Source organism: Myxocyprinus asiaticus, chromosome 20, assembly GCF_019703515.2.
Source record: "Myxocyprinus asiaticus isolate MX2 ecotype Aquarium Trade chromosome 20, UBuf_Myxa_2, whole genome shotgun sequence".
NCBI classification, from domain to species: Eukaryota; Metazoa; Chordata; class Actinopteri; order Cypriniformes; family Catostomidae; genus Myxocyprinus; species Myxocyprinus asiaticus.
This window is the reverse complement of record NC_059363.1, coordinates 25,676,699-25,702,567: the sequence shown is the minus strand read 5'-3', so window position 1 is coordinate 25,702,567 and position 25,869 is coordinate 25,676,699. Positions and strand designations below refer to the sequence as shown.

The following is a 25,869-nucleotide window of genomic DNA, read 5'->3' as shown; positions in this document are numbered from 1 at the left end:
TGAGTAGATGGGGTGCGGGATCTTGAGCCATGCCGGGGCAGGATGCGCCGGCTAGCATCCATCTACTGTTCTACCATCGAAAACTGCTAGGCAAAGTCCTCGACGGTGTCGCCGAATAGGCCCGTCTGGGAAATGGGGGCAACAAGGAATCGTGTCTTGTCGGCCTCACCCATCTCGACCAGGTTGAGCCAAAGGTGGCACTCCTGGACCACTAGTGTGGCCATCGTCCACCCGAGAGACCCTGCCGTGACCTCCGTCGCTCGGAGAGCGAGGTCGGTCGCCGAGCGCAGTTCCTGCATCAATCCCGGGGTGGAACTACCCTCGTGCAGTTCCTTTAGCACCTTGGCGGACTTGCAGGAGAGCCATGGTGTGCAGGGCGGAGGCGGCTTGTCCAGCGGCACCGTAGGCCTTGGCAGCCAGAGACGACGTAAACCTACAGGCCTTGGACGGGGGCTTTGGGCACCCGCGCCAGGTGGCGGCGCTCTGCGGGCATAGGTGCACCGCGAGCGCCTTTATCCACCGGGGGATTGCCGAATAGCCCTTGGCCGCCCCACCATCGAGGGTAATGAGGGCGGGGAAGCTGAAAAGATCAGGACCGGGCAGTAAAAAGTGCCTCCCGCGACCTTGACAGCTATTCGTGCACTTCCGGGAAGAAAGGAACGGGGGCGGGGCGTGGCTTTGAGCGGCGCCGCGAGCTCAGGAACCAATCACCGAGCCGCGAGGGTTCAGGGAAGAGCAGTGAGTTCCACTCTAGCCGACGCTCGCGGCTGCCCGGGAAAGCATGTCGTCATCTCTGCGTCAGCCTGTGACTGGGCAATCGACCCCGAAGGGAGGGGCCCAGCTGAGGCTTCTGACTGGACAAGCCCGCTCTCCGATGCTGCGCTCGAGAGCTCATCACTTTCGCGGGCTCTGAATAAGAGGTCGAAATCGCCATGAGACGAGCCGGCGGACTCATCCGGAAGCCAGATCGGGGCAGACGAGCGTGCTGGGGAATGGGAGGTACGCGGGGGGATACCCGGCGGATGCGGTCCCATTGGGGTCCCCAAATTGCCCCCAGTGCTAGCCGCGCTGGCCTCATACCCGTGGGTAAAAGGACCGAGGCGGGAGCCTCTGGGGTGGCTTGCTTTCTTTCGAAGGCGAGCTGCGACCGCAACGTTGCCATGGACATATTCTTGCAATGACCATCCACGAATGCTGTCTCCGCGTGAGCAGTGCCCAGACACGAAAGACAGTGATCGTGACTGTCAGAAGGCGAGAGATAACGAGCGCAACCAGGAATAACACACAATCGGAAAAGCATCTTTAAAAAGACGCGTCTTTAAAAAGACGTTCCGTGTGTGCCGCTCTTTTAGAGAAATATATACTCTTTTAGAGGGGAAAAATGCTCTTTCAGAAAATATACTCTCTAGTTTTTCTGCCGAAGTGCCCAGGGGCGTTCTCTGCAGTGCACCAGTGCAGAGGAGGGAGAAGCCACTGAAATGCGCCGTCAGATCCAGCAGAGGTGAATGAACAGTGATACTCAGCTCAATGAGCATGACCGTTCGGCTCCGAAGAGAAAATCTGAATGAGTGGTTGCATACCAGCTCCTTTTATACCTGTATGTCCGGGGGAGTGGCATGCAAATACCACTCGCCAATTTTCATTGGCCTTTTATCAAAGACCAGAGGTGTCTCGGGCTCCCATGAGTGACCCCTAGTGTCACTACATCGACACCAACGTCGAGCGAGTGACAGATAGGGAACACTGGTTTAGGTAGCCAAATTGTATTACAGAAGATTTGGCTGACATCTCTCAGACAGCCACAGTTCCCTTACGACTCAGTACACTCGACAGTGCGTAGTATGGGGAGTGCCTTCTTACACGACCCAGTTGAAACCTCTCTACAATAACGCCAATATTCTAATATCGGCTATGGTGTTTGAGCCCCGCCTGTTTTGGCACGAAACTGTCTGCTATTAAAACAGGTGCACAAACACCATTTTCTCAGAATTTCTTGCTTCAAGACAGTGATCATCTCTTGTCTAGAAACCCTCTACCTTTGACTTCGATATACACGTGTCAGCAGGTGGAATCTTCACGGGAAAACTTTCTGCTCCCCTGCAGTGCTCCAGCGAACATCACACCGCCTCGCCGATTGACGCTTCGCTGGTGAACGGGCCTCAGCATCCTGATTCTCCGCAGTGCAATTACAAAGCAATTGTATATTGTGTGATATAAATATAAATATATATTAATTTATATCATTTTATATCTAAAAGAGTCACTTACGTGTTTGCGTCTTTTTAAAGATGTTATTCCGTAAGTGTTCCTTGTGCGAGAGGCACATCCCGCTGTCAGATCAGCATGAGAGCTGCATTTACTGTCTGGGCCACGCCCATGCAAAGACAGCTCTCATGGAGACAGACTGTCCTCACTGTGAGGGCATGAGTCTTAAGATGCTTCGCTCGTGAATCACCCTCGTTCTGAGGGACGATTCAGCCTCACACACCCTCCCACCTGCCTCTTCTGTGATACCAGAGGATTCACACAAGGAGGCATGGCGGGGCCGCGAAGTCGAGCAGGATGACTTTGAGGTAGTCCTCATGGCGGCACACGCCCCGCGAGCCCCTCAATCTCTCCGAAGCGCATGTTTTCCGATACGCTATGTGCGAGACAAGCTCCGACCTTCTGAAAGAGCGGGCGGCCTCGTTTCGTGCAGCGGTTCTGACGCTGGGGATAATAATGATGATGTCATGTCTCTTGCTGCATCAGGCGAGTGGTCTTCCGCCCCTCCCCCCAGCTAGGGAGAGGCACATGCACGTGCCACTGACAGGGAGATGCTCCGCGTCCTTACAAGGGTGGTCGAAGAGCTTCACCTTGAGTGGTCTCCCCAGAGGAACCTGAACAGTCTCGCCTCGATGAATGGTACCTGCAGTCCAGACACGGCAAACGGCAGCATCCCGCAAATCTGCCCCATTCTTTCCCGAAGTTCATAACGAACTATCTATGTCCTGGCGTGTGCCCTTTTCGGTGCGCCTGCGCAGTGACGCCATCCTCTTTAATGTGGATCATGGGGAAGAAAATGGTTATGCCCAATTGCCCCCTGTGGAGGAGGCAGTAGTGGCACATGTCTGCCCAGTGAGTAACAGGCCATGGAAATCACGGCCCATACATCCTTCCAAACTGTGTTGACAAACGTCCGCACTGGCGGGAAAAGCTTACTCAGTGGCAGGACAAGCTGGATCAGCACTCCACGCAATGGCAGTGCTCCAGGTATTTCAAGCCAAGCAAATGGACGAGCAAGGCTTTGATCCAGAGACATTCAAAGAGCTCCGCACCACTACAGACTTAGCGCTGCATACCACGAAAGTCACTGCACAGGCCATCGGCAAGTCCATGGGCAATGTGGCAGTTCTGGATCGACATAAATGGCAGACCCTCACAGAAATGAGTGATAAGGAGCCACTCTGTTGGATGCTCCAGTGTCTCCAGCCGGCCTCTTTGGCAGCTCTGAGAGTAAGTTTGCTGAGCGTTACGTCGCGACTCAGCAGCAATCAAAGGCTATGAGACACTTTATGTCAGAGTATATCACAGCCGGTTCGCCCTTGCACTATTTCGAGCCAGTGCCCAACTAAAAGCCCCATACCTGCTGCCTCACTGGCACCTGCATATCAGCATGTGCAGCAAAAGCGCTCCTGACGGGCACAACCCTTTGAAGCAGAAAGCAGAGTCTGCAGTTCCCTCCGGGTCTGCTCCAAAAAGGCTCGACTGGAGACACAAAACACTGTTCCCCATCTTCCCAATACTGTTTGCCGGGAAAGGAATATTGTTGTTCACAATATTGTTCAAAATGTTATTTCTGTTTCTTGCACTCAAATAAATGCAATAAAAAATGCAATAAGTGCAAAAAAGAATACAGCATTTGTTGCAAATGCAAGAGATGCTCACATATTCTCAAAAAAGCATTCACATATTCCTCTACAAAGCACACCCATAATGCGCAACTGCTTCCCTATAGTGAGCGTTGCATCATATCATACAGTGAGCAAACCAAATTGCCCTCTTTCCCATTATGTGGATGTGTGGCGAGCCCTAATGGGTATTTCAGAATGGGTGCAAAAAAAAAACAAAAGATCGAACATGGTTATACGATCCAATTTGCACACCGGTTACCCTGTTTCAACGGTGTTCTGTCTTCCATGGTTTCACCCGAAGACGTGCCAGTGTTACAGGCCGAAATACACAATCTCATCATGAAAAACGCAATAGAGATTGTGCCAAATTGTCAAGCACAAAAAGGGTTTTACAGCCGTTATTTTCTTGTCCCAAAGAAAGACGGCGGGCTTTGGACGATCCTGGACCTGAGACATTTGAATCGCGCACTCATAAAGTGGCCATTCAAAATGATTACTCAGAAACGGATCTTATCGCATGTATGCCCACACGATTGGTTTGCGTCGATAGATCTGAAGGATGCGTCCTTTCATATCCAAATTGTACAACATCACAGGATGTTTTTGAGATTCACGTTCGAGGGAACAGCGTATCAATTCAAAGTCCTACCCTTTAGACTGTCTCTGGCTCCTCGCACATTCACAAAGTGCATCGATGCGGTTCTCACTCCTCAGAGAGCGGCGTGCCTATCTTGAACTACCTTGACGATTGGCTGTTACTGGCGCAATCAGAGGCTTTGTTATGCCATCACGGAGACTTACTGCTTCAGCCATTCTACTGTGTCTGTCTCAGTTCAAACTGGGGAGAACACTTCCACTGAAGCTGTTTCAGAAAGCACTGGGATTTATGTCATTCCATTAGTCTCTTACACATGAGACCTCTTCAGTGCTGGCTGAAGTGCCGTGTGCCATGACCTGCTTGGTGCCAAGGGCGCATGAACATCACTATATCCTGCCACTGTATAGCTGCTTTAGCACCATGGACAGCTATTGTGTTTTACCAGCGATTGGCTGTATTTCTAGCTTTAAAGGCTTTTCAGTCTGAAATAGCAAACTGTCAAGTCCTGGTTCACTCAGACAATATAACAGTTGTGGCATATATAAACCGGCAAGGTGGAATTCAGGAGACTTCATCCTCTAACTGTATTGAGGATTTGGGAAATATTCGGCAAAGCAGAAATCAATCTATTTGCCTCAGTGGAGAATACCCACTGTCCCCTCTGATACTCGAAGTCCCAAGTTGTCAGGCGGAAAGTGGTGAGCATGGATGCTTCCACCTCAGATTGGGGGGTTGTGTGTGATGAATGCTCAACTTTCGGCACCTGGACAGGTGCAAGGAGGGCAGGGCACATCATCCGCCTAGAGCTATCAGCTGTATTTCTAGCCTTAAAGGCTTTTCAGTCAGAAATAGCAAGCTGTCATGTCCTGGTTCGCTCAGACAACATGACAGATGTGGCATATATAAACCACCAAGGCGGAATTCATTCACCGCCACTGTTGAGACTGACGCGTCGCCTCCTCCTATGGAGCGAGCATCATCTCCTCTCCCTGAGAGCGACATATGTCCCAGACCACCTGAATTATGGCATGGAACTACTGTTACGCCAAGGGGTGATGCCGGGTGAATGGAGACTTCATCCTCAAACTGTATTGAGGATTTGGGAAATATTCAGCAAAGCGGAAATCGATTATTTGCCTCAGTGGAGAATGCCCACTGTCCCCTCTGGTATTCAAAGTCCCAAGCCCTGCTGGGAACAGATGCAATGACACGCAAATGGCTGGTGAAATGCAAATATGTGTTTCCTTTTTCACTCTGTCATATGCAAAATCCGAGAGGACAAGGAAATGGTTCTATTAGTTGCACCAAAATGGCCCAACCAGCCATGATTTCTGGAAATGATGGAGATGTTGTACAGCTCGCCATAGGATATACCACCGAGGAGGGATCTCCTCTGTCAGGCACAAGGCACAATCTGGCATCCCCAGCCCCAGCTGTAGAACCTGCATGTGTGACCCCAGAACGGGGTGCACTGCATGCACCAGAACTGACGCATTCAGTCATGAACACCATTTTACAGGCCAGAGCACCGTCCACGAGACGGCTCTACGCACTAAAATGGAAGGTGTTCACTGATTGGTGTCTCATACATGGAAGGACCCAGTAAACTGCCCCATACATGAAATTCAAATATTTCTTCAAGAGCGATTAGATGCAGGACTCACCCCGTCAATGCTCAAAGTGTATGTGGCAACTATATCTGCGTATCACACACATGAAGCCGGCACCTCTATAGGCAAGCATGATTTAATCATAAAGTTCCTTAAGGGAGCAAGGCGATTAAACCCACCTCGGCCGGCTACAGTCCCGACTTGGGACATAACTTTAGTCATAAAACCTCTCACAGGGCCCCCCTTCGAGCCTTTGGACTCTGTTGATTTGTGCATGCTCTCCGTTAAGACCACAATACTGCTGGCTCTGAACTCAGTATAACAGGTAGGTGACCTGCATGCACTATCAGTCGACAATTCATGTCTGGAGTTTGGCCCCAGTCTTTCAAGAGCCACTGTCAAACCCAAGAAAGGCTATGTACCCAAGGTCCTAACCACGCCCTTCAAAGCACAGGTGGTTCACCTTCAGGCCTTCTTCCCTCCATTTAATTTGGATGAGGAGCAATCATTGCATTTGTTATTACAGGCACTACATGCATACGTTGAGTGTACTTGCCAGTTCAGACTGTCTGATCAGCTCTTTATATGCTGTGGAGGACACACAAAAGGAATGTCTGTCTCCAAACAAAGGCTCTCTCACTGGATTGTCAATGCAGTTGCCCTGGCTTATGAGTCACAGGGTAAGACTTTCCCAATTGGTGTTAAAGCACACTCAACTAGAAGCATGGCCTCCTCATGGACATGGATGAATGGTGTGTCCTTACAAGACATGTTTTGCAGCAGGATGGTCCTCTCAAAACACATTCGCAAGGTTTTACAACCTAGACGTAACGTCTCTTTCTTCACAAGTCCTCTCTGTTTAGAGCACTTGCTATTCATTGGTCCAAATATCCAAATATATATATATATACTTATGCCCTTCCCTTTAAGTACGGGCTCCCCATCATTTACACAACCGCCTGCATTCAGGCCATTTTAATTTACCATAAATTCACAAGCACTTTCATTATAAATAAACTCCCTTCCCAACTGGGTTCATAAGGAGTTAATTCATACTATATGTCTATAATTCATATATTCGTTATGAGTGCTCTCCTCCTGACCAACACGAGGATCTCTCACTGCGGCATACTCATGTCGGTCGCTGTCCCACAAGACTGCGGCGCCATGTTTCCTCTCTGGGAAGTTGTGTTATGTAGTGCAGCATGATTGGATTCTGTTCCCCATATGCATTACTATGCAATGTTGAGTGCACTGAGTTGTAAGGGAACGAGACATTGTGAATGCTAACCGCACTACAAGACTCAGAGTTCTTGAGGCACGAGTGATGCGCTCCTTGTTCTCAGTCAGAAATTCTGAGGAAATGGTGTTTGTGCACCTGTTTTTATAGCGGACAGTTTCGCACCAAAACAGGCGGGGCTCAAACACCATAGCCAATATTACAATATTGGCATTATTGTAGAGAGGTTTCAACTAGGCCATGACCGGTTTTGAAATAAAATCTCGAGTACTCTTTGTCTGAGACCGAGACAAGACCGAGTAAAAATGCAGTCGATTCCGAGACGAGACCTTCAAAAAGTGGTCTCGAGACCAAGACCAATCTCGAGTACTACAACACTGTCATATGGGGTTTGGAATGACACGAGGGTGAGTAAATGATGACAGCATTTTATTTTTCAGTGAACTATCCCTTTCAATTAGTAGCTTTAGTAGTTTTAGTTAGTTACTCCCCAACAGTGGTGTCCATTATGGTTTGTCCAAATTTGTTTTCACAAAGATTGTGATACTTTCAATCTTTGGATTTGAAACTTAAGATTCTAATCTATTTATACAATTTGTGGGTCAGTCAACATACAGGATATTGAAGGGGTTTTGATCTGATCAGTCTTATAAACATGAGGACTATTTAATTCTAAACCATAATCTGCTTTTTTCTGTCTGTCTGTTTGCCATATGCAAGTGTATGGAAAAGACACACACATCTGGAAACGAGACTTTGAAACCACAGCAGCCAATTCAGAAATACATCAATCAGTGTACAGAGCCTCTTTTCACCAAAACAAACCTCTTTTCTTCTCCTTTTTCATTTTCTCTCTGTCTCTTCCATTTTCTATCTCTCTTTCTATATCTCACTGTCTTCCTTTTACAGGTCACAGTAGATCTGCAGATATTATGAAGTGACTTAAGCACTTAATGGACATCATTTATCACAGAGCACTACTATTGTTCCCTAATTCAAACTTATGGCTAATGACTTCATTTCTTTGTGGGACTCTTTAAGAGAGGCAGTTTGTTACAGTGGCATGCATGATAGATCTAGACTAATAAAAATGTAAATGTGTGTTATTTAATCATAAAGTAGCGATAAATGGGTGAATAGGCAGTGGGCACTTGCTTTGATTGACAGGCAGCTTCTGTCTGGTTAGGAGAAAGGAGATGAACTTGTGCATGACCTTGTAGATCTGCCTGTGTGTGTGAATTGATTAGACTTACTTTCACCTTAATAGTACAATGCACTACAAGATCATGCACCAAAACATCATACACATGCTGCAATACACATTCTAATGTAATAATAAAAAAAACCAATAATAATTACAAATTACATCATCAGCATATCATAACTTTTTATTGAGTAAAAAGTTCAACATGTAAAATGATTGGTATTTTTGGTATGTCAACATTTGAGCTGCCATTGACTCCACAATTTTGTGCAAAACCTGATGATGCATGTTATTCCAATGTAATGGGAGCCAGCTGCTGTGTGATATCTGTATGGTATGTGTAAACCTCATTCCCCTGAACATAAGAGGCGTACTAGTGACTGATGCTAGGGGCTGTAGCCTTTAGCCTCCTCGTTAGCATACATGCATTCCATGCTGGCTGACGCCAGTTCGAATCCCGCTCTGAGACAGTCGAGCAGGACCGGTTACAGTGGTGCCATGACCTGGATGGGAATGAGGTTTAGGGGGGTGAGTGTAATGGGAGCCAGCTGGTACATGATAGCTGTGCAGTATGTGTAAACCTCACTATCCTGGCCTCAAGAGGCACACTAGCGACTGACGCAAGAGGCTGTAGCCTTTAGCCTCCTTGTTAGCGCGTCCGCCTCCCATGCCGGCTGACACCGGTTTGAAACCCACTCGGAGCGGGTTGAGCAGGACCGGTTACACCAACAAGATTTGAGAATGTTCCCAAGAGCATTTTTTGTGCTTCAGTGGAACAAGGAAATCTGACCTTAAGAAGTTAACAATCAATTTAACAATTTGTTTATTTGATTAGAGACCTAGAAATAGTGCAGAATCATACATATTTATCTTTAATTTTTTTTTCATAATGCTTCATAGTTTAATTTATTTTCAAAATCTGTTTATTTCCAGGTTTAAATGAAATGTTAAATCACACATTTTCAATGTGGCTTCAGAATTTTGGACCCCACTGTATGCTAAAACACTAAAGCAAACTTTCTTCTGTTAGGCTAGTCATAATATGTTTAGCATGTCAATGGTAAAAAAAACATCATTTTGCCACACAGTACTGGCCCTTCAAGAGAAAACTCACAAACTAAACTAAACAATGGGAAAAAACAGGGTAAAGGAAGGCAGACCTTTCCAAGAAGTCATGAATACACCAAGAAACACAATAGAAGAAAGAGAGGGATTTAGTAGTCTGTAGAGCCGAGGAGGGCGGGGCCGGGCTGGAATGACACACGACCAGTCCCCAATCAGCCTGATGGGGCGCGTGAGGGATAAAGGCAGCCGGAGACGACAGTTCGAAAAGTGTGAAGTTTATTATTAAACTATTATTTAAGTTGTCAAGCCGGTTCTCGCCTCCTCCTTTCCCTATAACCCCCTTTACATTGGTGCCGAAACCCGGGAAGGAGGAGGGATGCCCGTCGCAGAGTCCTCAACACTGCCATCCACCCAGGGGAGTGCCGCTGCCATCCACCGGGGGACGGAGTAGCCCGACCACCCGGACGCAGGGAACGGCCGCCGTCCGTGAGGCAAGTGGGGACTGGACTCCCCGACCGCCTGGAGCGATGGAGCCGCTGCCAGGGGTGGAGGAGTGCCCTGCCGTCCCCCAGAAATGCAGAAGGGTCGAGAGAAGACCGCCGTCCGTGAGGGGAGGAGGGAGTCGACCGCCTGGAGCGGTAGGGCCGCTGCCAGGGGCGGAGGAGTGTGCCCATGGGTCGCCGGGAATGCGGAGGGGCGTTCTGTCTGCTGGGAGTCGGAGGTCTGACTCTGGTCCGACCGGGGAGGAGCAGCTGCCCTCCGCCTGAGAGGGTGGAGGAGTGATCGAGGACCACGCGATGGCGCATCAGAGAACCGGTGAGTGAGTTTTTTTTTCTCTCTCTCCTCTCTCTCTCTCTCTGTCGCTCCATGTTGGCCTTCCTCTCACCTATTTTGTTGTTTTTTGTTGTTGTTTTCCCCTCCTGTCTCCTTCCAGGTCAAGGAAGGCAGGGATGACCCACCGGCAGTCGGGGCGCAAGGCACGCCCCCCCGGAGAGGAAGGGGGGATGTACGTCATGCCAGGGGCTCCCCGGCCTGAGGCAACGCCGGGAGGAGTGTAGAGCCGGGCTGGAATGACGCACGCCCGGTCCCCAGTCAGCCTGATGGGGCACGCGAGGGATAAAGGCGGCCGGGGATGACAGTTCGAAAGAGAGAGAATTACAGGCAGCTGCCCTGCATGTGTTTATGTTTGTGTGTTTTTGTTTAAGTTTATTATTAAACTATTATTTAAGTTGTCAAGCTGGTTCTCGCCTCCTCCTTTCTCTATAACCCCCTTTACATAGTCTTTCATTGATTCAATGCATCACTGTTTTTTTTTGTTTTTTGTTTTTTTTATCTCTGAGACAGTCTGAGGCAAAAACCATGAAAGAGTGAATGACTAAATCTAAAAACGGAGTGCGATGGTGCAAGCAGTATTACTGATGACTGGTGGGTGAACAGCAAACATCAATAAGTCACTCTGAGTCAGGGTATATTAATTGGTTGGAAAAATCAAATCATTCTGATATATATATATATATATATATATATATATATATATATATATATATATATATATAAACAAAAACGGCTTTAATGTATCTGGGCTGTGTGGACACAACCTACACCGTAGAGAGACATTTCACGCAAAATTAAAAATCTGTCATCACTCACCCTCATGTCATCGCAAACCTGTATTATTTATCTGTGGATAAAAAAATAAAATAAAAAATAATATATATATATATATATATATATATATATATATATATATATATATATATATATATATATATATATATATATATACATATATATATATTGCAGTGTGTCCAAGCTCTTTATTATGCATAGAAAATTTACTTAGAGAAAGATTTTCAGTGAAAAACAACAAATTTCAGTGTGATACTCACCCAAAGATATTGTATGTCTTTTGAAGATTTGGAATATAATTCACAAGTCATAAGCACTCCTTTTATGGTACATTTTTGGAGCTTGACAGCCACTGGTTTCTGTCTACATTCATTGCATGGAAATGAAAAGCTTGGACATTCTGTAAAATATCTCCCTTTGTGTTCCAAAGTCTTATGAGTTTGGAATGACGATGGGTAAATGATAATGGGAATGTAATTTTTGGGTGAACTATCCTTTCAAACAGCTAGATTGTTGTGTAGCTCAGTTTGAAGTGATAATTATGAGGCTCAGAGTGTGTGATGACTGATTTCTCACCATGACAATACCTCCCGACTGCTCCGCCGTACACATGCTCATAATGGGAGCCATGCCTATTGTGGTGCCCTGAAAGTACACCCCACTGTCATAAAAGAAAAAAAAAAAAATCAGTTTAAATATATGGTACAAGTCTAGCACAGCAAAATAAAAAGACAAAGGCAGTGTTCTGAATAGCATAGTACTTTATGTCTGTTAATCTATCTAAAGAATAATTTTTTGTATGCATTGAAAACCCTGCTAAACATCTATTTTTACCAAAATGTGTAGTATACAACAGAGCACACTACACAGAATACTGTACTTGACCTTACAGTGTACTTGACTTGACCTTCCATTTCAATGTTATGAATGATCCGGAAGTTAAAACAGCTAAACTTTTTTACATCTCTTCCAAGACACATTATTTGATTGGACTGCCAAAAGCTAATCAAATCTGATTAACAATGTAGGGTAAAAGGTGTTTTTTTTTTTTTTTAGATGATAACTGGATGCCACATGCTGAATTAAACAGACAACATGCTGAATGATAACAATGTAGCATATTACTGTTCAGACATTTATTGTTCCATAATGCTTTCTGTTAATATTTTAAGAAAATAGTAGGCCTATGCAGGAAGCAGTATGCTGTAGTTGCTTCCAAACATAGCCTAAGTCTAAATCTAAGAGTCAGACTAACACTAAGACTAAGATGTGTTCACCATTGAGTAAGCCTTGATTCAATTGTGTTAGTAGAGCATAAGTTGGTCAAGAACCAATACATTTGATGCAGATCTGTGTATGTGTTTGAGCAGTGGTTCCCAACCTGGGTCACAGGGTTGTTCACAGTGGGGGCCGGGAAGCTCATATGCTTTGAGGCTCTCAAAGATCAATAAAATAGGTGAAACCAGTAAAATATAAGACAGCATGTCAGTGTCCTCATCTAACAAAAGGACGCAAAGGAGCAAAATCTCAATATATTAAAAAAAAAACTGTCCAAAGACCTTGACACCCTGGTAACTGTAGTGAAACTCTGTGAGAATGAAGGGCACCAAACATATTCTGTTTCTCAACAGAGGTGCAGCGTGCTGACTGTCGTGTGGCCAAGTGCTTGTGAGTTTATTTTTCTTGGATCTTAATAATTCATGGAATTTCTGCATCATAACAACATACCTTGAAATGTTAACGCTTTATGATGAGACTATCAAGCAGCTGCAGGGCTCTGAATGGGGGCGGGGTGAACCGCTAGAAATTTACTAGAACTAAAATTGCTTCTATCGCAGTTATGCAAAATTCCACCGTATGGCACGGAATGTGCATTCCAAAAATTATTATATTATAATCATCATATTATTTTTATTAGTCTTTATACTTTTGCATTATTTTTGCATTTCTCATGAGCTTTGCGCTCTATCTCATGCATTGTATTGTATATATACAGTACACACACAATGGTTAACAAATGTGTTATTTAATAATTAACACATAATATACTGTGTGAGTATATTCAAGCAAAAAAGGTTGGGAACTACAATGTTTGAGTGTGTGAAATGGGTGTGTACCTAATAAGTTGGGCATTATCATGTGGCCGCTGTGGCAGCAGTCGAAGTTTTCTCCAGTCCAAAAACTCATGGAGTGTTGTGAAGGGGTCTTGGGTAATGGCACACTTATCAGCATCACTCCAAACCTCCAGTCCCACCAGAGCTACACGAATATTCAGCACCCTGTAAAACTGAGAGCACACACACACACACACACACACACACACACACACACACACACACACACACACACAAACTTGTTTTATATCATTGTGGGGACTCTCTATAGACTTCAATATATTTTATGGATTTTATATAGATCTTATGATAATTTCTATCCCCTTACCCTAACCCTACCCCTAAACCTAACCCTCACAGGAACCTTTTTGCATTTATACATTTAAAAAAAAAAAAAAAAAATTATTGTCTTGTAATTAAAATTTGTATTGATTCATATGCATATGACAGTGGAAAAAACTCAACACATATATAAAGAATCAACATTTTACATTTAAACCCTACTAATACAATCCCACCCTGACCCCTAACGAACACCCCTGTGGTCCCACATAACACACACACAATCCAAAAAAAATACATATATATATATAAAAAATAAATAAATATATATATATATATATATATATATATATATATATATATATATATATATATATATATACACACACACATACATAAAATAAAATATATATATATATATATATATATATATATATATATATATATATATATATATATATATATATACATATATATACATAAATAAATAAATAAAATAATAATAAACATATATGATTAAATGAAACTACACTCTCCACATCCCCTCCTTGAGAGTCCCCCAAAAAAACTAAATATTTGCCCCATTTTTTAGCAAATAAGTCCCTAAACCCCAGCCTTCTACTTACCACCTCTTCAAATGCAGCTACCCTCCCCATTTCCACACACCACTCCAAAAAAGAGGGCGATCCACTTGACTTCCAACCCCTTAAAATTACTTGCCTGCCGATCATGAGACTGGTCATAACCCAATTTTTTATATGAGTATCCCCTAAATGCATGACCGCCCCATCACCCAAAATACAGAGTCTGGGACAAAGCAAAACCTGAGTGTTCAAAACGTCACACAAATACCTCTGAACCCTCAACCAAAACTCCTGGATCTTAACACCCCCCCCAAAAGACATGGGTAGTGTCTCCAACTTCTGACTGGCATCGCCAGCAAGTGGGTGTGTCTTTAAGACCAAGCCTATATAATCTAGAGGGGGTCCAATAAAATCTATGTAAAATCTTAAATTGCATAAGGCAAACCCTTGCATCTCTAGATACAGACTTGACATTTTTAAGAATCTTAGTCCACACTCCATCCTCCAATACCAAATTCAAATCTTTTTCCCATACTCTCTTGAGAGAAGTCAAGGCTCCATCCCCCAGACTCTGAATTAGTAGGGAGTAATACACTGATGCTTCATGGCCTTTTCCAAATGCAGCAATCACCTCTCCCAAAGCACCTGCCACTTTAGGGGGGTGCATGCCACTCCCAAAAATAGTGCAGAGTAGGTGGCGAAGCTGTAAATACTTATAAAACTGAGATCTGGGAGTGCCAAAATGTTGAACCAAATTTTCAAAAGGTCTCAATACTCCACCCTCATATAGGTCACCAAGTGCATTAACCCCCCTCACAATCCAATCTGACCAACAAAAAGGGGACTTATTAATACATAGTTTAGGGTTCAGCCATATACTCGAGGCTGCGTTTAAATAAATATCCGAATTAAACACTCTGGACACTTTTGTCCATATCGAGTGCAAATGCAAAATAACGGGGTGTGACTTAACCTCTCCGGCTAGTTTGATCGAAAGGCTTTGCAGTGGCGAGATAGGGGCAAGAACTTCCTTTTCAATACAAAACAAGGGAGGGGCTCTCTCAGGTGGACGTGACCAATGAGCCAAATGTCTAAGACAGAATGCATAATAATAAAACAAAATCTTGGGTAGGCCTAGCCCACCTTTGTCAATTGGCCTATGTAACTTATTGAAATTTAACCTGGGGCGCTTACCATTCCAAATAAAGGACTTCGCTATGCTATCAAATTGCTTGAAATAAGAGAGGGGGACATCTACAGGGAGAGACTGAAGCAGGTAGTTGAATTTTGGAATACAATTCATTTTAATAACATTAACCTTCCCAATCATCGATAAATGTAATGAAGCCCACCTGCCCACATCGCTCGAAAACCTTTTTATAAAAGGGTCAAAATTAACTCTAACTAAATCAGACAAATTTGCTGGGAATAAAATCCCCAAATACTTAATGCCCTGTTTGGGCCACTGGAAGGCGCCCGGCTGGAAAGCCGTTTCTGGGCAGTATGCTGTCAGCACCAAAGCTTCAGATTTAGACCAATTGACTTTGTATCCAGAGAACTTGGAAAAGGAATTAATAATTCTGTGGAGGCAAGGCATAGATCTTGTAGGGTCAGAGACGAATAATAAAATATCATCTGCGTAAAGCAGAAGCTTATGCGCCACGCCTCCCGCCGTCACCCCTGGAAAATCATCCTCCTTTCTTATCGCGGCTGCTAATGGTTCCAGGGCAAGACAGAACAGTAATGGGGAAAGTGGGCAACCCTGTCGAGTGCCCCTATTCAGAGTAAAATAATCTGAAATTAATCCATTTGTTTATACCGCTGCTACAGGGTGTTTATAAAGTAACTTAATCCAACCAATAAATGTACTCCCGAACCCATACATTTCCAAAATCTAAAAAAGATAATCCCATTCTACCATATCAAACGCCTTTTCGGCATCAAGTGAGATGGCAGTGACCGGAGATTGTTCATTCGCTACTGACCACATGATATTGATGAGACGCCTGATGTTATCAGAAGAGTTACGGCCCCAAATAAACCCCACCTGATCTATATGTATAAGAGATGTCATAACTTTTCTTAATCGGTTAGCCAAAATTTTTGACAATATTTTTACATCTAGTTGGATCAGGGAAATTGGATGGTAACTTTTACACTCGCTTGGATCTTTGTCCTTTTTAAGAATCAGACTGATCCGGGCTTGTGTCATGGTTGGAGGAAGTTTTCCCTTCTTTAATGATTCAGTATAAACTTCTAACAAAATTGGAGCCAGTTCTGTAGCATAGGATCTAAAAAATTCTGCGGCAAAACCATCTGGCCCCAGAGCCTTGCCAGTAGGTAGGGACTTAATTACCTTGTCAAGCTCCTCCAAGGTTATCTCATAATCAAGAGAGTTTTTTTGCTCAATTGTCAGTTTAGGAAGATCTAATGGTTCCACAAAGTTTCTAATATCTTCATCAGTAGATGAAGGCGTGGAACTATAAAGATTAATATAGAATTCTTTAAAGGCATTATTAATATCAATGGCTGAGGTAAAAATTTCAACACCAGCAGATTTCACTGAGGGAATAGTAGAAAAAGACTCTCTCTGCTTTATATATCTAGCCAAAAGTTTCCCTGCTTTGTCACCCGACTCAAAGTATGACTGTCTTGCCCTGAATAACCAAAACTCCACTTTCCGCGACAAAATAGTATTAAATCAAATCAAATCAAATCACATTTATTGTCACACAACCATATACACAAGTGCAATTGTGTGTGAAATACTTGGGTACAGTTCCGATCAATATAGCAGTCGTGACAGTGATGAGACATATACCAATTACAATACCATCAAATTAACACAACACAATTTAAAGTCTAATATACACATAATTACACACAACAATATACAAATAATAACATACACTGTACAGTATACAATACGCACAATATAGATACACATTATTCAATAAAAATAAAAAAGTATATATAGTAGTATATATTGAATGTACTGTATTGTACTGTATTGACATTCAGGCTGTCGGTTGATAGTAAGTTGTTAAGAGAGAATATTTATAATAATAATATAATTTATGACAGTCTGGTGTGAGATATAAGAGTAAGAGTAATAAAGTGCAGTGCTGATGTATTTTGATCGTGGGAGATCAAGAGTTCAAAAGTCTGATTGCTTGGGGGAAGAAGCTATCATGGAGTTGGCTGGTGCGGGTCCTGATGCTGCGATATTGCCTGCCTGATGGTAGCAGTGAGAATAGCCCATGGCTCAGGTGGCTGGAGTCTCTGATGATCCTCCGAGCTTTTTTCACACACCGCCTTGTATATATGTCCTGGAGGGAGGGAAGCTCACCTCCGATGATGTGTCTGGCAGTTCGCACCACCCTTTGCAGTGCTTTGTGGTTGTGGGCTGTGCTATTGCCGTACCAGGCGGAGATGCAGCCAGTCAGGATGCTCTCTACAGTGCAGGTGTAGAACCATGTGAGGATGTGGATGATCTCAGAAATCTGGCCAGAATTGATTGGGGCCTATCTCCCTCAGCAGATCTACAAGCAGGGACTCTGTGAGCTCGCTCGATTTCCATCTTGTGGCCTGTTATGTTGAGCAGATTTGGGAAAAACTCATCTAGGAATTTCATCATATCTCTGCCCTCGTCCTGCTCAGGAATTCCAATAATTCAAACATTATACCTGCGGCTTCTATTCTCAAGATCTTCAAGCTTTTCAAGGAGATGTTCCAAATCAACTTTGGTCACGGGTGGATTAGCGGTTAATTCCCTCTCCGAAGATTCCAGAAAATCGGTTTGTTTTTCAACATCAGTCACTCTTGTACCTAACTCAGAGAATTTTATTTCCATCGCCGTAATCGATCGACGTATTACAGCGAGATCCTCCAAGTCAGCAAGAATCTTCGTCAACATCACCGACATGTTGGACAGTTGACGCTGCATTCCTTCTCCCGCCGCGCCATCCAAATCGAGTCCCCGGTCTGTAGGTCTGTCGGGGCTTTCATCCTGAACACGTAAGTGTCTTTTAATATCTCCAGAGCCCGAGGATTTTGACTTCTTTGCCATGTTTTGTAACAAAGGGCAAATGTGTAACTGGGTGTATCAAATTTCACCAGATTATAACATGAGAATAATCGAAAATTATTGCATGCCGTCACTGGCTTCCCCCATATTTATACATTTTCACCAAAAAAACAAACAAAAAAAAAACATTGTTTTTTGTTGGACTGCTGGCTGGGCCCCACAATGTAGATGATCTCAGGTTTTACTATCCTTGTGGGGACATTTGGTCCCCACAATGTAGCATAAACATGTACACACACACAAACGCACACACACAGGTTTGTTTCAATATATGAGGTGAGGACATCTCATAGACTTCCATTTATTTCATAGCAGCCTATTGATATTTTCTATCCCTTAACCCTAAACCTAAACTCTTTTAGAAACTTTTTTTTTTTTTACTAGTGAGGACCACCTAAAATGTCCTCACTAGTGAGTTTTCAACAAGTTTCACTATATTAGTGAGGACATTTTCAATTATGTGGCACACAAAAATATAGTGAAACCTACACACACACACACACACACACACACACTTTGTTTTTCTATCACGGACTTTCCATGGACTTCTATAGTTTTAATACTGAGCTATTGATATTTTCAATCCTTTAACCCTACCCCTAAACCTAACCCTCACAGAAACCTTTCAGCTTTTTTACATTTTCATTATGAAATTATTTAGTATGCTGACTGGTCCCACAATGTAGCTGATTTCAGGTTTTACTACTGTATCCATGTGGGGACATTTGGTCCACACAATTAGGCAACACCTGACTCACACACACAATATCAAACCCCATCCTCCATTATGTACTAGTCCTTATCCATCCATAAAAAAATAAATTAAAAAAAAAAAAAACACAATATATCCATCCATATCTTTGTCTGGCCATCAGTCAATTCATAATCTAAACACTCATCTGTTTTCAGGTTGAGTCTTTCAATAGAAGTTCTCATTTAAAAAGCTTGTCCTTTACCTCAGCAGTCTCACATTCATCTTTGTCAATCAGAGTTCTATTTTAGAGATCTAATGAGGCCTCATGTTCACTTAGGCAAAGACTAGCATTTTATACCTTGTCCACATAGTTGGCGATCTCAGCTAGCCTCTGCTTGACCTTCTCCACATCTTTTCCTTGTTTCTGAAACTGAACAAGAAGAAAAAGACAAAGGTGAAAGATGAGAAACAAAGACATACTGTAACAAATGTAAGACTGTAGTATAGACGGGTTTTGAACAACACAGGACACTCTGAGTGGCAACATCTTCAAATGTCATTTGTAGGGGCGTTCCAATCAACATGTACTTCAGCACAATCTGAAGAGCCCTCAAAAGTTACCATTACAGAAGTTTACAGACACTGGACATCAACAATCAAAGAAAAAATATGAGTGTGTGCAATCTGGAGACAAGAGTGTCAGCCAGCCACTTACTAATCTTTTTAAGGAACACAATTTGCAGTAAAGTAGTTTCATATGACTGTACAGAGCGACATCAATCTGAGCTAATAATATTTTATAAGCTCCTGACACTACCCTGACCACTAAAACTAACCTTCACAGAACCTTTTTGCATTTACATTAAGATATTTTTTAGTATGTGGGGGCATTTAATTCCCACAATGCAGGAAAAACCTGACCCACTCACACACACATTCACAAAATTAAACGTACTTTCTTACTTGCCATAATTTCTATTCCTTTTATATAAAGTTAATTATAATTACTACAGGATTACCCTGACCAAATACCCCCAAAAGAGACATTTTAGCATTTTTTCCACGAGATCACACGCACACACACACACACACACACACACACACACACACACACGTTGGTGCAGCAATCATTATGAGGACTCTCCATAGACATAATGATTTTTATACTGTATGAACTATAGATTCTATCCCCCAACCCTAACCCTACCCCTAAACCTAACCCTCACAAAAAACTTTCTGCATTTTTACATTTTCAATAAAATATCGTTTAGTATGTTTTTTAAGTGATTTAAATTATGAGGACACTAGAAATGTCCTCATAAACCACATTTATAGCATAATAATAATTTGTAATTACCATTTTGTAACCAAAAAAAAAAAGTCCTCGTAAACCACTTAAACCTGCCCACACACACACACGCACACACACACACACACACACACACTTCAATATACGGACAGCTGTGCTGATAACCCAATAGCTTTCTTGTTGCCCACAGTTTCCTTTTTCCACTTCTAATGTTCAGTTTGTACACAACACTTCCTGTTTCCTGTCTGATCATTTGGGAGCAATGCCCTACTTCCAGTCAGGTCCCATCCTCTATGGCCTGCTTTTGGTTTGGCTTCTTAAGGTGAAACAAAGAGCCATATATTGTACTTTACTCAAACAATACAATTCAGTAATTTGAGACTATGACAGAACATTTGCCTTGATTTTTCATTCTCAATGATTCATATTTACAAAAGCACTTAAACAGTACACTGTACAAAACAGTTTAGTGAGCATATAAGAGTTTAAGCACACGTGATTGGTTATTTACACTTTGTGAAACCTGTTACATTTTTTTAAAATTCATGCACTGTAAAAAGAGGAATCCTGCCATTGTTATTTTAAGGAGCTATTTCTACCTGATCTAATTAGTTTTTTTTGGTGTAACCTTATGATTCAGATTGATTCAGCAATTTTTAATACTATTTTTAGACTTGAATCAAACTAGGTAATTGAAATGTTACCATATGAAGCACATTTTTTAGGTAAACATTTTTTTCTCTCAGTAGTTTAGTCCTCACGTACTTTAGGTGCTCATGGCAGATATGGTAAGGTCACTATAATGCGGTCACAATGTCTTCTGTCCTACCTCTCTGTTGTCTGCTATAATGATGAGCTCCACATATTTGGTGGTCTTCTGAACATCTCTTTTATGCTGCAATACATGAGAGAAGGCATACAGAAGACTGGCAGAGTGAGTGAGAGACTGGGAAAGTATTGCAATGTATTAAAAAACATATTCATAGACATAAAAATCAGTCTATTAAATTGTCAATTTGTATTTTGTAACACATCAACAAAATTCATCAGTCCACCAAAAAGTTTAATCTAGAGTATGTATTACTGTATGTGACAAATAACCTTATGGAGTGAGTTTACAGTACAAATCCAAAAGAAAAGTAGCACTACACTGCTGTCTAAGAGAATTTGCTGATGTATTCAAACACTCTATACAACCCATAGTGAAATATTCCTAAGGACAATGGGAATAATGTTATAAAACTTAATTCCATGCTAAATTATCATTTCAACATAGAATTTTCAGGAATGCATAGCCAAAAACAATTTTAGTGGACACTTAATTTACCTCACATTCCAGGGCTATTGTGTGTTTGAAAGCTTTTTTGAGCATAAACATACACTGATCAGCCATACCATTAAAATCACCTGCCTAATATTGTGTTGGTCCCCCTTGTGCTGCCAAAACAGCACCAACCCGCATTTCAGAATAGCATTCTGAGATTATATTCTTCTCACCACAATTGTACAGAGCGGTTATCTGAGTTACTGTAGACTTTGTCAGTTCAAACCAGTCTGGCCATTCTCTGTTGACCTCTCTCATCATCAAGGCATTTCCATCCACAGAACTGCCGCTCACTGGATATTTTTTGTTTTTGGCACCATTCTGAGTAAATTCTAGAGACCAGCCCATCTGGCACCAACAATCATGCCATGGTCCAAATCACTGAGATCACATTTTTCCCCCTTCTGATGGCTGATTTGAACATTAACTGAAGCCCCTGACCCTTATCTGCATAATTGTATGCACTGCACTGCTGCCACACAACTGGCTGATTAGATCATTGCATGGATGATTTTTGGTGCCAGATGGGCTGGTTTGAGTATTTCTGTAACTGCTGATCTCCTGGGATATTTACACACAACAGTCTCTAGAATTTACTCAGAATGGTGCCAAAAACATAAAACATCCAGTGAGGGGCAGTTCTGTGGACGGAAATGCCTTGTTGATGAGAGAGGTCAACCGAGAATGGCCAGACTGATTCGAACTGATAAAGTCTACAGTAACTCAGATAACAGCTCTGTACAATTGTGGTGAGAAGAATAGCATCTCAGAATGCTATTCTGAAATGCAGGTTGGTGCTGTTTTGGTGGCATGGGTTGGACCTACACAATATTAGGCAGGAGGTTTTAATGTTCTTGCTAATCGATGTATATGATATATTGAATAAACATTCAATATACTTCATTCTCAAGAAAGTATTTTCTTCACTGAAAAACATGCAGTTGGTTTAATGTTCAATAGTGTGCCAGGGTGAAATTCAGGTTATTTAATGTGTACACTGGTACTGCTGCTCTAAATAATTTTAAGCATGACATACATTTTATTTAGATATTTTCTCATTGGTTTTTAATGAAGGGCGAATAAGGTCTTGCTGCCTGCCTGCCTGCCTCGTTAAACAGATTATGCTAAAAAACTACTCTCACATCTCACAAAATTTGATGCTGTCTGCCACAAACCCTCTGAATTCAAACTTCAATACCAACATCAGTCAGTTAAAACTTTGACTAGCAGTTCGGTTGTCACCATGGCGACGATATCACTTGTCTTATTCTCCTTCTGATGCATCCTCGTCAAACGAACGGTGAAAGATTATACATTCCTAAAATGTAATACACATCCTAATCCTAATCTTTTCACAGTATTATACAGATATCATCAGTGTGCCATTGAGTGCTATTATCATTAATGAAAACTAGATAAAATATTTTTATTAACTGAAATAAAAATGAAAACTAACATAATTGGAAAAACTGAAACTAAATAACAATGCATTTTCATGACTCAAAAATGAAGTAAAATACAAATGACCACAAACTAATTTTAGTTTTAGGTACACAGTATAAAATTGAAAAACCTTACAACCTGCATTCATTAAAGATGAAAATGCTACAAGATAGCAAAAGCACTAGACTTCCGTGAGAAATGTAATGCAGTTACAGGAATGCTCCGGGTTCAGTACAAGTTAAGCTCAATCAACAGCATTTGTACCATAATACTGATTAATAAAAAAAGTAATTTCAACTCCTCCCTCCTTTTCTTTAAAGGTGCTATATGTAATATATTTACTGTACTAAATCATAAAATGACCATAATATGCTATTAGAGAATTAGGAAACATGCTAAGTTGAAATACTGGCTTCTCCAATAACAATGCTACAGACAGTATATTCTACTTTGAAGTTTCCATTCTGGGCCGGAATTTCTGTTTATGTTTTGGCCTGTGTGATCCCGCCCACTGCCCATTTCCCAATAGTATTTCGACACTACCGGGTTGCCAGATTTGAACAAGTTTGCAGGCAAACAACACTGCGTGCTGCAGCCATGGAAGCCAGCAAACGAACTGGATCAGAGATAACATATTCCATCTGACCTAAAAAGCCTCGCCATCCGTCTAAAAACCACCATAGAGGCGTAGTAAAACAAGGATAAATACTTGAGGTGCCTTTGGAAGATAGAGACAGCTTAAAGCCCAGAAATCCTTTAAAACGGATGCTGAGTTGGCTAATTTGCGTGTCAACATTCTGGCAACCTGCATGAGCTTCGAGTCTGGGGTGGGGCAGACAACTCTCCAATATTTTGAATTTGGACTGCAGTACACATTTCAAACACTTGTTGTCAATCTTACATATAGCACCTTTAAAAAAAGCAACAACCTGGGTGACATTGAGGCACTTACAATGGAAGTGAATGGGGGCTCATTTTTATATGTTAAAATACTCACTGTTTCAAAAGTTTAGCCACAAGATGTAAACAATATGGGCTCTATTTTCGTGACCGCGGAAAACCCAGCACTATGCACAGTGACCATGTGCAACGTCTTATCCAATTTTCGTGAGAGTGCTAATTCTAATCACAATTTGGGTGTGGGCATGGGTGGGAATGTTTGCGCTATTGTGGGTGTATGCGTGCAAACTGTGAGTGTATTGTATGACAATGAAGTCTATTTTCCTGAGAAGTTTCAACTCGGCTCCTACATTTGCAGTTTGGAGATTCCACCAGCAGGTGGTAATAAAGTTAATGTACAAACTCTGAAAATATAGTGGAATATCAAATTATGTCCCTGACAATCAGAGTTTTATATGAAAAAAAAAAAAAAGTCTAAATAATAAAAAATACATTTTATGAGATTTGTTTTAAACTATCTACAGGTCATGGTTTATTTTTCAATTAATATTATTATTATTATTATTATTATTATTATGTTTAAATTTACAATTGTATTTCTAGTCTAATTTGTAAATCTAAAGGTATTTTTCCACCTGTTATTGCAGAGTGATTTTTAAGTCACTGCAAATTGGTGCCGGTGGAAGAAGTTGTAGAGAGTAAAATGTTTGTAAAATGTTTGCAGTTGGTAAGCTATGATTTTTTGACCACTTCGTTATTTTGATTATATTTTTGTTTAGTTTGAAGTGTAATTCCAATTTATAAATATTGTTGGCTTATTTTTATCGTGTTTCAATAAATTAATTGATAAATTAATTAATTGATCAAAATCGACCGGTAGAATTGAAGAGCGTGCTGATACAATCACTGTTAATACTAGCCATGATATATGTGTCAGTAGATGAAAATGATTTATAATACTTACATTCTCTGTAATTTAACTGAGCCTATCCAAATTCTGAGGAGAATCACATTTTTCATGCTTATAAAAGGATTGTTTCACTCTCATAGAAATATGCCTGACAGTCATCAAGGATGCATTTTAATGCACAAAAGAACGTAATTTTCAATTCTTCTAATTCATTGCATACAGTCCATTTACACTACCAACTTCTTATGAATGTGATGTCTTGGTTTATCTCGCTGGTGCTTGAGGGAATGAACTACTGTATATAATAGGATGCAGACGGTGGAATAAAAACCGGAGAAATCCTCAGAATTAAATTGCACTTAATTCAGCCCCTTTGCGCGTGCGATTTCGCCAAACCAGCTTGCATCTATAATTAGTGCATGCTTGCACAAAAATACAAAAATTTCATGGCCATGCCCACTGAATTTGCGCTTATGACTTATGTCATAGTGCTGCACTTAGCGCTAGCACTCTTAAAATAGGGCCCTATGTGTGTTAACACGATTTTAGTGTGATAAAATCGCTTACTAACCATTTCTGTGTAAAACTATAGCCAGATTTATATCTTCGTTGCTATGACGATGTAATGTCAGGAAAACCTAAAATCCTAAAACGACTGTAAAAATGACAATTTAAACAATTTCACGGCTCAAATAATACATGAGTTTTAACAGAAGAATTAATGTAAGTGCTTTTATAAAATAATAAGCTTCACATTTCTGCCTTTAAACCCTCTTAAAATTGGCCACATTCACTTCCATTGTAAGTGCCTCACTGTCACCTCCATTTTTTGCTTTTTTTTTTTTTTAAGAAAAGGACAGATGAGTTAATTAATTTTTGTGGTAATCAACATTATGCCACAAATGCTGTCGATTCAGCATAACTTTTTGTATTGAACCTGCAATATTTCTTTAAAAACATATCAGTTAACACCTTAACTTTGA

The 25,869-nt window shown here is 41.7% G+C and overlaps 1 protein-coding gene across 1 annotated transcript in view; it reads right to left on the bottom strand.

Moving 5' to 3' along the window:
* adam12b (ADAM metallopeptidase domain 12b) overlaps window positions 1–25,869 on the bottom strand; it is a 184,268-nt gene that overhangs the window by 81,342 nt on the left and 77,057 nt on the right. The window contains exons 7-10 of the mRNA XM_051646093.1: window positions 21,139–21,204; window positions 19,359–19,430; window positions 13,357–13,526; window positions 11,816–11,900 (exon numbers count right to left, since the gene is read on the bottom strand). Coding sequence (XP_051502053.1) covers window positions 11,816–11,900; window positions 13,357–13,526; window positions 19,359–19,430; window positions 21,139–21,204 — 393 coding nt within the window. The remainder of the gene's footprint in view (window positions 1–11,815; window positions 11,901–13,356; window positions 13,527–19,358; window positions 19,431–21,138; window positions 21,205–25,869) is intronic.